We start from the raw sequence: 11362 nt of genomic DNA, 5'->3' as shown, positions 1-11362 counted from the left end.
TGATTTATTCTAGATGGAAGAATAGTCACCTATCATTACCACTCAGCCCGTCTGCTTTCCTGTCGCACCTCCTCTGTGGTTTTGCTCTCTCTCTCTCCCTGTGTGCTGTGTGTGTGTGTGTGTGTGTGTGTGTGTGTGTGTGTGTGTGTGTGTGTGTATATGTGCCCGCACTGACAACACTTGTCTGTCCTACATCATCTTAAGTATCTTTGACAGCTCACCACAGGTCACTCACCATGAGCATAAGGTGTGTGTGTGTGTGTGTGTGTGTGTGGGTATGTGCAGCAGTTAAAGGGTGCTTTCAGAAGGCTCCAGCGGGAACAAGCCGGCTCTCATAACCTGTAATGGCAAATATTGATGTTACACGTGCTTTAACGTGCTTAAAAGACCACGCGGTGTGTTCTTGATTGACTTATATGGCATAAAGTGAGATGTCTGCAATCTGTTTTAAAGCAGAACAAAGTTTCAGTGCGGCCGACTGAAGGCCTCAAAGTTACTGCAGAACAAACCATTACATTACAAATAAAAATCAAGTCTCTTTTTTTTCTCTTTCAATCCATGTGGATTTTTTTTTTTTGCTTTGCGCATTTTAAGAAGATACTTGTCAGATCAGTCACATACAAATTATAATTGTCAATAATAATCAATAATCACTCTTTGGCTTCTCTATTAAATGGATTAATCTTGAAAGAGATGCAAAACTTTTCATATGTAACTAACAGAGGCTCAGGGCTACGTTTTACTCACAGGCCCACAAGATAAAGATATTTCTATAACTTAATATATAATATGATAAAAAGAAAATGAAACAAAGCCAATTGGAAATGTTTAATATTAACATTCAAAATCAGTTATTAAAATAAAGACATGTACTGTCCGTCTGTTTGGTGACACTTGTCACTTGCTCTAAAAAAAAATGAGAGACTGTACATATACTGGACCTGTCATAAGCTTGTGCTTTTCTGTGCAAATGCTGCCTCACTGTGGTGCCAAGGGGGAAATTATATGTTTGCTACTGAGGGTGTGTAAACTAGTCCAGAGCTTAAGCTTAAGGTAATTATCAGGTACTAAAACTAAATACAAAACTAAAAGAAGATGTTTGTTTTTTTTACATAATTGAAATAAAAAATACAATAAGAAAATGTGTGTTAAACAAAATTAAACAGATGGAATATACTGCATATAATAAAAATAATGAATGAATGAATGAATGCATACATGTACAGGAAATGTCTACCAAAGCCACCTGTAGTTCCTTTGTCTGTCTTCCGTGGTTCACTGTGGCTTTGACGTCCTCAGAAATATAGATAAATTAAATTGTGTCACCTGTACAGAGAACAAGAATAAAGAAATCATTTCAAATGTTTTTAAATGGCCTATGTAACTTTTACTGAGCTATCATGAATTTAAACAAATAAATTTACATTGCTTGTTTTGATTCCCAAAAACCACAAACACAAGTAAGAAGAGGAGCAAGGAGAAGACCCATCATGGAAAGGCAGGCTCCTGCACGCACCACAGGCAGATAAAAGAAATGGATGGCATCCAGAAATCCTACCAGTTGCTGGACAAAGCTGGACTAAAAGACAGCACAGAGGCACTAATCATGGCAGCACAGGAACAAGCTCTGAGCACAAGATCCATAGAGGCTGGGGTCTACCACACCAGGCAAGACCCCAGGTGCAGGCTGTGTAAAGTTGCCCCTGAGCCAATCCAGCACATAACAGCAGGGTGCAAGATGCTAACAGGAAGGGCATACACGGAACGCCATAACCAAGTGGCCGGCATAGTATACAGAAACATCTATGCCGAATATGGCCTGGAAGTCCCGAGGTTCTGGTGATGGCTTTCCAATGGACATAGTAGTGGTGGACAAGCAGAAGAAGACGGTCGTAGTGAGAGACGTAACAATACTGAATGACAGCAACATCAGGAAGAAGGAACACGAGCTGAAGAAGTACCAAGGGCTCAGAGAAGAGCTCAAGAAGATGTGGAGAATGAAGGTAACAGTGGTCCCAGTGGTAAACAGAGAGCTCAGTGCAGTGACTCCCGAGCTAGGCGATTGGCTCCAGCAGATCCCTGGAACAACATCCAAGAGCGCCGTCCTAGGATAAGCAAAGTTACTGTGCAAGAACCTTAAGCTCCCAGGTCTCTGGTAGAGGACCCGGCCTTGAAGGATAAAGACCCCCCGCAGGGCAAGGGTGTAATTTGATATAAATATAGATTTCATAATCTCTATATAAAATATGGCAAAATCACAAATCAGGGGAAAACAACAACAACTGTGCTTTAGTTGGTTTAATTTCTTTAACCTTTGTTGAGTGATATCACCAAAAACCAGCTGTTAAGCCAGCCTTGTTCATGCCTATGTAAAGCCTGTGTAAATGCTTTTGCTTTCATGTGAGCACAGCGTGTATGTGTTAAGACTGAAAAGTGAGTACTGACTGCAGAGATGAGGAACTGCTGCCATCTCTGCACTGAGATGAAAAGAAAACAGATTATCCACAGAAATATGTAAGTGAGCAGACTAACCAGTGGATTTCCAGTGTGAAAAGTTTACAGCCCGAACCGTGAGCTGAAGTTGGGAGATTTTTATGCTACACAGCAAGAAGTACATCATCTTACTTCTGATATGAAATTCAGAACTGAAGTATTGAAGCTCTGGACGACAATGCAGCATTTTGGACTGAAGAGGAAGAAGTATCACACTGACTGGATGGCAATACACCTCAGCAGTTCAGCTAATGGGAGTTCTACTTTAGCTTAGAGTTGCTATGATTAAGTGCAGTTTAATATTTATGCAATCATCCATCAGTGTGTTATTTGTAACTCTGTGTGCGTGTGTGTAGTTCGCACTGTGTGCAGTATGTTTACAGTTTTCTGTAAAGAGTTGGTCAGTGCCTGAGGTCTTTATGTGGTCTAATCCCACAGCCTCTTTCTGGAAAACACGAGTAGCAGTGGAACCACTGACTCAAATTTTGGATCTCATTCTCATGACCAAGCAATTGTGTGAGTTTCAGAGGGCTCTGAAGCTATAAAAGAGGGCAATATGAGCACATACACGTTACATTATTGTAGATATTTGTGTGAAGCACAGTCGGTCCCAAGATGGGCAGGGTGAGTAGAACAACATTTAGATCTGGCATGTAAAATCATTAATACCAGGTTATCACTCACATACAATCCCCCAGATCATCTTCTACGAGGACAAGAACTTCCAGGGTCGCAGGTACGAATGCGACAGCGACTGCACCGACTTCCACTCCTATCTGAGTTGCTGCAACTCGGCCCGTGTGGAGAGCGGGACCTGGGTGATCTACGAGAGACCAAACTACTTGGGTTACCAGTACGTCCTGAAGAGAGGGGAATACCCCAACTACCACAGCTGGAATGGCCTCAATGACAGAGTCAGCTCTTGCAAGATGATTCACTTTGTAAGCCATCTCAACACATCAGGTGCCTCGTACCAAGAGGTCCAAGACACTGTGGTTAGTGGGAAAGTGGCTGTGTTACCCTAAGATCCTACACATCTCAGGGGACATTGGGGATTTTTATAGCATTTTAAAAACGCCACTTCATTTTCACATAAATGAATCTTGAAATCTGGATCGGTGGAATAAATCCATGATAAGAAACAACATATTTTGTAGTGACATCAATCAAACCTAGCTTCATTGTTTTCCCAACCCCCTCCCCTCTACCTACCGTCTTCTTCTGTATCCCGCTTCACTCAGGCCCCTGGAGACCCCTACAAGATCCAGCTGTATGGCAAAGCCGATTTCTCCGGTCAGGTGTTTGAAGCGAGCGAGGACTGTGCCTCTGTGCTGGAGACGTTTCACTGGAGAGAGGTGCACTCCTGCAGGGTCCTGGGAGGCTGGTGGGTCTTCTACGAGCACCCCAACTACAAGGGCCGCCAGTACCTACTGGAGAAAGGCGAGTACCGCAGGCCTGTGGACTGGGGCGCTGTCTGCCCCACTGTGCAGTCGTTCAGACGGCTGACTGAGTAAAAGAATTCCAATTATTTATTTTTTTTTAACCTTTTCTTTGGCTTTCGATTAGCTAATAATTTGCATCAATGCAGCTGCTAAATAGCTAAAATAAAAACTGGATGATGAGGCATTGCGAAGTTGTTTCATCCCTGTGTGTTAGTGTGGTGCTTTAAAGTGTGGAGATAAAAAAGTCTACCCTGTGTGACCACAGCTAAATTATTTAAAGCTGTATTAAAGAAGTTATTAAAAGGGACTCGGGGGTCTAGTTGAGGGGGTTGTGGGTGCTGTAACACCATTTAACGGATTTTATGTTCACAGATTTTCCCAAATTAAAAACATAAGGCACCACTTCAGTGTTTATGCAAAATTCAAGCTATTTTAAGTCAGGGCTAAACTTGGTATGCTCATGTCCTTTAGAAAGCTCCAATCATTGCTTTTGCATGAGTTGTGTAAGAGCTGCATTCATTTTCAGTCAGTCTAACATTACTGCTGTGTGGTGCACACCTTTCAAATCATTTTACAGACTGGTATCCTAACAGAAACCAGTGCTAGCACAGTAAAAGGAGAAAAAAAATGCTTTTAGTATACACTTAGAAGTCTTTCCTTTATATGATTGACTGTAAATAAATCAAATGAAACTGTAAAACAAACGTTTATTCTCAGATCTTCTTGAAGGTGCTCATGATAACAGTTTCCAACAGTTTAAAATCGACATATTTACATTGTAACCCGCATGCCAAACTTTATCATGCAGTAGGATGTGTGGCATGCTGCTCCCGTCTCTTAGTCGAGTGTCCCAGTCTTCCTGTGTGCTCACATCGAGGACTGTCCCTCATCTACGAGGCTAAGCTGGGTGGTGTGCTCCCCCCACTCCACCCTCTGCAGGTCCAGGAGGGGCTCTCGGGAACGTGACGCCATGCTGGAGGTTTGGAGAAAAATCTGAGGCTGGATGTCAGACTGGGAAAGGGAATGAGGATAAGACTGGGACATGAAGTGGGTCTCTGACTGGAGGTGGGACTCAGAATGGGATTGGAGTGGGAAGTGGGGCCGAAGCCGTGATTGCGGCTCTGATAAATCCACCAGAAGGGGAGTGATGGATAATGGGTGGCTTGATGAAGAAAGAGAAGGGATGGAGGTGGAAGAGGAGGGATGTGGCATGATTGTGTGCTCGTGGGGAGAGCTGTTGAGCGAAGGGGGAGCCGAGCGGTGAGAGACCGGGGGAGTGGTACTGGTTTGGTGAGAGAATGGAGGACTATGGGGGGAAGGAGAAGAAGAAAGTGTATCGAACTCTCCTTGAAACACCTTGGTCATGCTCAGCTGTGGAGAGGGCGGTTCATGCATCATGGACGACGGAGGATTTTGATCATCAGAACAGTGCACAGGTGCACGCTGGGTATTGAGGTGTAGGGCCAGAGAGCAGCTGAGTGGGGACACGCTGGGCGAGGGAGTCACGGCACTGGGAGTCAGCAGTGCGGACGGGTTGTGAAAGAGAGGCCTGAGAAGTCGCGTCATTTCCTGCAGCTCCTGACTCACAATGGATACTTGATGGGAGAGGACAGACATCTAGAGGACGAGATGAAAGAATGTGAAAGCAAAAATAATATTACTGGTAATCCCATATAAATACAGCATTTCTCAGTAACACATAATTACAAGAAGCTTTTATCCCAGACACTCTTGTCGAGATAACCCCGCAGGGATTTGTGTCTCCTCCTTGAAGGGAACCGAGGATCTCATGCTCCAAACGTGTAAGGCATGGAGCTCATAAAATGGCTTATAACTGTTTCTTAATATATTCATTGGTCAGTGTCATAAATAATTATGAAGAATGATTTCATTCCTTCATTCATTTGTTCTTTCATTTGGTCTAATTAACTCCCTGCCCTAATGAGTCTTATTAAACCAGTAGCAAGTGATTAATTTTTATTGTCATCATGCAACACAAGTTACACCAAATTATATACAGATGAAGTCTCTTTATGTCTCTAACAAATCATAAATAATAAAGCAAATAACAAATAAAAAGAGCTGATGAATTCCATCATCTCACCGCCCAAGAAAAGAAACTCTTCTCCAAATCCAAATCCACACTGTCAAAGTCTATTTATTTAAAATTGTGAAAGTACACAAATAATTAGGCAAACAGGAAAAAACCTTATGCCTCAAGCTTAAAAACAAGTACTGAAATATCCATATTCATACGTGTTTCACATTTTGAAATCCCTGAAGCGCACAAAGCTGCTTAAAGTAAGTAAAGTTGTAGAGCAAGCTTACTTTTTTTTTTTTTTAAACAAACCAATCTCAACCTGGGGCTATGGTAGGTATTTGGTGGGGTGGGGGTGGGGGGAATGATTTGTCACAGATTTTTGCTGGATGTACTCCCTCTAGGAGTACACTAGCTTGTGCCCCAGGGACCATTCACATGTCAGGGGACTGTGGTTTGATCACATAATGTAGTGTATTTAAAAATAACAAGGAAAAACGACACACATGCAGTGCATGAAATGTACCTTTCTAGCATTTGGAGTCATCAACTGGATTGATCCCTTTAATCATCACCTAACTGCTTCTTTGTTAAAGCCACAAAGAAACTGAATAAAGTTTTGATGGACAATTTTTTTGCCCTGAAGTAATACACAAAATCTCTTGACAAGCAGCTACATCTTAGGCCCCTGAAGGTTCTTATCTACATCACGTTATGACATCATCACGTTGTTTGTCAACCACCTACCAACGACCTGTTCTTAACCTTTAAGCACCTAATATCTAATGAAAGAATTACACAACTTTCATGTAATGGCAGTCAAATCTGTTGAAGTTGAATTATACATGATATATTATAATGTCACCATGTTACCTAGCAACCACCTAGCAACAGGCTTAAATCATCAATTTTTAGGATTTGGTGCACCTAGAACACTTTATCGAAGAATTGCATTATTTTCATGGGGATGTACTACTACTACTACTACTACTACTACTACTAATAATAATAATATTAATTACTAACTTCATGCAGTTCTTAGCATTAATAGATTCATATCTTAAAGTGTTGGCAAAGTCTGAACCTGAACCAACTGAGCCACTTTACATGCATTTCGTTGAGACTGTCCTTAGAAACAACAAGTTAGACAGAAAGTTAAACTCTTACAGCTGAACAACCGTGTTCTACATGGTTGTGTAATAAATCATTAGCTGCCACAAGTGCCCAGTAAAAAAATGTGGACGTAACCACAGATTAAGAGCCTGCTGAAAAGATGCTTTGTTTTGTTTTTCATGAGACTATAACAAGCCTTACCTCATATTTAAGCTTTGTAATGGTTTGCATGGTTTCATCCCGGGCCCCTGTGGACACACAGATATACACACTTACACACAATGCATTAATTCTGAGTGAATCAGGACTTTGGAAGCTGGTATGAAGGATGATGTAAAAATGTGGCCATCAGAAGTTTGATACCCAGTGAGCTGGATACAATAACAAAAACATCCACCATATAAACGAATGTTGTTCAGTAGCAACATAATATTCACAAAGGCTCTATCCATCAAAAAACTTCAGTATTACTGTGCATTAGTTTTTACCTGCTCTTCCTGCTCTTTACCTGAGGTGGCTGAATCCGGGCCGGGCAGAAAGCTCTGGGTTGCACTGGGAGAAAAATCAAACCTCGGAATTGAACCGCTCTGGTTTTCTGTCTCGATCCCATCCACAAACCTGAGGGAAGACGGGGAGGTGGTGAGAGTGCATTTCACGCAAGACAACAAGATAACACAATAAAATTGGATTTACAATATCAGATAATTGCCAGTTAGTATAATAAGAGACTCCAGAAAAAAAGGGGGCAGTTTGGGGAACTATTTTATCTGAATGTGAGAATTCAGCTATCAAAACCTGCTGGTTAATGACACAGAGACACCACATGGTGGCAGCAGACTCTGCCAACAAACTGCATACTGACACATTAAAAGCTGCAGTTATACATCCAGGCAGGTATACTGGAAATGGCTTTTACTTGTTTAAGACAACATACAAGATCCCTCCTTGCTCATGTAAATTTACATTATACATAATGTAAATTTACATGAGCAAGTTCCAACAAAATAAATCATTCATTGAGTCCAGAAATATTTTTATTATATCACACAGAACTCCTTTAGAGTTTCCAGGAGTGTGATTAAGGCACTCCCCAAAACCTTTCAGTTATTTTATATTCTTAACAGCAAACACTTTCTTTTCAGAGTAGAGTAGTCGACAAGATTCATTAGCCTGGGAGGCACAAACCTGCTCAATAAAAAGTTGTTATTATTTTCCTATTAGGATCTAAAATATGCATGAGAGTGGTGCATGAGAAAAGATCGAGCTGTGCCCTGTCCTCTGAGGTGCGTGCATTTGCTCAGTGAATTTCAAAGTGAGTGGAACCTGGATGACAAACCAAAAATCCGTAGGCAGCATGCAAAAATAAGTATAAATGTAATAAGCGCCATCGATTTAAAGTCTATAGTTTTGTAGTTGAGTTCTTTTATGGGAAACTTACAACCCAGTACATCAAAAATGATCAAAGCATCCTCGCTCCACACTGCTGTCTGTTCTGAGAGTGCTTCAGCTCTGAGAGGAAAGTCTCTCGGATCTATTATCTGCTAGACTCCTGCAGATCCCAGACCTCCATCTGCTTTCTACAAACCCCGCAAAGTTCACAGAGATGTCAAAGGCTCACCACGCCTCTCCGAGAACTCATCGTTATAAAGAGGGTTTATGGAAACGCTGCCCAGCTGTCAACAGTCAGTGGGTCAAAGGTCGTGCTCAGTGTGAGCAGATGACGGAGAGAGGCTGTGCACCTGTGTACTAATTACTATCCACACTCCTGCTCACTCACAATCATACACAGAGTGTGTGACTGTAAGCGCTCCCTCATTCACTCATCTGCTATTTACTCCTGCTAGGACTTTGAGTTTTTGGACGCTAATGAGTCACCACCGACAGATGTAGTATTGCATAACGCTAATGTGCGTGCCTATTATCTCACGAGGAAGGAGGAAAGTAGCGTTACATTGTGGGATCTTTAGCAAAATGAGGTGTAAGGTGAAACTTACATTTTTTTTTAGGACTTTATGTAGAAATTGGACACAAACTACCAAAAACAGAAGTGTGGATTGAATCAAAATAAGGTTTTTTATGTGGATATAATGTAACAAGAAGCAGTCCGAGAGCGCAAACCACCATGGTGGCTCACTCTCCGAGGAGCATTTACTTTTAAGGGGATAGTGTTGTAGTGTGTAAATAAACATTATGTATGAGTAGCTAATGGATACTGACTTGCAAATAAGGGCGTTAATAATGTGAGATTATTATATAACGTTATACTACAGTATATTTCTAAGTAAGTACGCGGCTCATTTTTTCTCTTGACAATACTTTAAAGATACGACACACTTTGAGGCCAACTTGAAAAAACGTAAAAGTTCGGTCAAATATGACTTGATGCAAACTATTAAGTGATATTTAGAATGCCCATTCACCACAACACGTTCTCATCCCAACACAATTGTCAGTATGTTACGTGTTCGGAGCTGGTTGAATCTATACATGTAAATGTGTTTTGGGGAATGAGAATGCTCTTTTCACCAGTATCATTTCTTAAATGTTGCCAATACAAACAAAGGCAGCAGAATTTTAAGTTTTAAAGATAAAAGACCTTATTTGACCTTGAAGAAGAGGTCAGAGTTTAAAAAATAACATGATATTTTAAACTATATACAGTACTTTGTATATGTTGACACACACCACACTTGCAATGATTTATTGGTCAATTTTTGACCAATAAATCATTGAGTTGACCTTGAAGACCTTGGTAGATGTGAACCAATTTTAATGGACTGTTAACACGACCCCGCTCTACACCCCTACAAAGTTTCATCAGAATTCATTCAAAAGCTTTCCAGCTATCACGGTTACAAACAGAAAGACATTCAAATGCTACCAAAAACATAACCTCCTCCTCGACAAGTTTGCGACAGTTGCTTAGACATGATCTTACTTCCTGTTCAACAGCTTCGTCCTTTCTATAAAAACCTAAAATCCATCTGCCAGCTTTTTGTGAGACATAGTCGAAAGATTAACAGTGCCCATTCTGGTGAAGATTAAAAAAAAACAAAAAAAAAAACATCCTTTGAAGTAATTCGGTGAAGTTACATTGGACATGACACATCTCAGCTTTGGGACTTCCCATAGTATTACCAGACACTTCAGTCCCCAAATCCAATTACCATGTTCTTCCTCTAAGCATGTGGTGTTATTTATTCATCTAATTTTGGTGAGTTTCCCAGTTTTGAAGATATTGGCTGTAGAGATGTCTGCCTTCTCTTGAATATAATTAAACTAAACAGCGCTTGGCTGGAATTGAAAGGATGAAAAAGGATGACTGGGAAAAAAAATCAGCAGCAGCATCTCATTTCAGAAATCTTGACCCACTTATTCAAAATAAAATATGCCAACTTTGTCGGGAGCAGTTTCATATAAGAACTATTCTCTTTGCTACGTCCACCAGTCATATTGCTCTGCAGTGCAGACCCATGAAGAGAGCTGCGTGCTTGTAATAGGATGTATTAAAGGCAAGAATTGAAACCCGCCTCAGTTGGACTGTAATGTTAGGTAGAGTATATACGCCAAAACATAGAGAATTCCTCCAAAAAACAAGAGCACGCACAGAGAGATTGTGTGATTTCGTTCTTGGATAAGTCTCTACTTTATGAAAGCCATTTCTGAAACCACTCTGAGACTCTGCCTTTATATAAAACACAGAGGGACAACTAGACTTTTTCCTCTTCGATATTAAAAAAAAAATCTTCTGAAAGAAAGCATTTTGAGAATCTGCATACATTTAAAATTTGTAACATCACTTTAGCTACACACAAACGACTTTTAAAGCAGTAATATACAACACCACCGTAGCGTCACTGACAAAAGAGAGGGGGGAAATTTTTCAACCCCTTATTTTAAGAAACCCATATGAGAGGAGGCTACCCCCCCCTCTGTCCCCTTCTGGCTGCCTCTGCCTCAATTTTATCCCACAACTTAGACATTCACATTACTCACACTCTCATTACACATACATATAGGATCTTGGGGGTGGGCACACTACACTGATTCCAAAAGACCATCAGGGTGTACACCTCACCCCTGGCGTCGTTGCCCACCTCTCAATTTTAAATACACGTAGACCTTGAGGGCTATCAGGAGGGGCTATGCGCTTACCTGCTGCTCTCTGGCAGGTAGCTCCATGCCCTCCTGGGTTTTAAATGCACCTTAGAACACACATGCATCAACACTACAATGAGCGGGTGGAGGGAGGTTTGGAGTCTTCTCTCACCCCCGT

General features: G+C 41.2%; 2 protein-coding genes across 4 annotated transcripts in view; one reads left to right on the top strand and one right to left on the bottom strand.

Moving 5' to 3' along the window:
• The first annotated feature begins 3108 nt into the window (after positions 1–3108).
• On the top strand, positions 3109–4007 carry LOC146360829 (gamma-crystallin S-like). Its single transcript, XM_084922416.1, has 3 exons — positions 3109–3117; positions 3192–3434; positions 3735–4007. The coding sequence occupies exons 1-3, from the start codon at positions 3109–3111 to the stop codon at positions 4005–4007; spliced, it is 525 nt and encodes a 174-aa protein (XP_084778542.1).
• Positions 4008–4628: 621 nt separating this feature from the next.
• Positions 4629–11362, bottom strand: part of LOC146360828 (voltage-gated delayed rectifier potassium channel KCNH8-like) — a 60486-nt gene continuing 53752 nt past the window's right edge. For all 3 annotated transcript variants that reach the window (XM_084922171.1, XM_084922170.1, XM_084922169.1), the window contains exons 13-15: positions 7595–7704; positions 7288–7334; positions 4629–5552 (exon numbers count right to left, since the gene is read on the bottom strand). In XM_084922171.1, coding sequence (XP_084778297.1) covers positions 4803–5552; positions 7288–7334; positions 7595–7704 — 907 coding nt within the window. In that variant the 3' untranslated portion in view covers positions 4629–4802. The remainder of the gene's footprint in view (positions 5553–7287; positions 7335–7594; positions 7705–11362) is intronic.

The sequence above is a fragment of the Perissodus microlepis genome, chromosome 23 (genome assembly GCF_051167445.1).
Source record: "Perissodus microlepis isolate ML-2025 ecotype Zambia chromosome 23, ASM5116744v1, whole genome shotgun sequence".
Taxonomy (NCBI): Eukaryota; Metazoa; Chordata; class Actinopteri; order Cichliformes; family Cichlidae; genus Perissodus; species Perissodus microlepis.
This window is presented reverse-complemented; position numbering and strand designations above follow the sequence as displayed.

Bases quoted from the DNA above. Each gene is read 5' to 3' on its own strand.
- LOC146360829 (XM_084922416.1), top strand. The intron at 3,435-3,734 runs GTAAGCCATCTC...CGCTTCACTCAG, and splicing joins CTTGCAAGATGATTCACTTT to GCCCCTGGAGACCCCTACAA.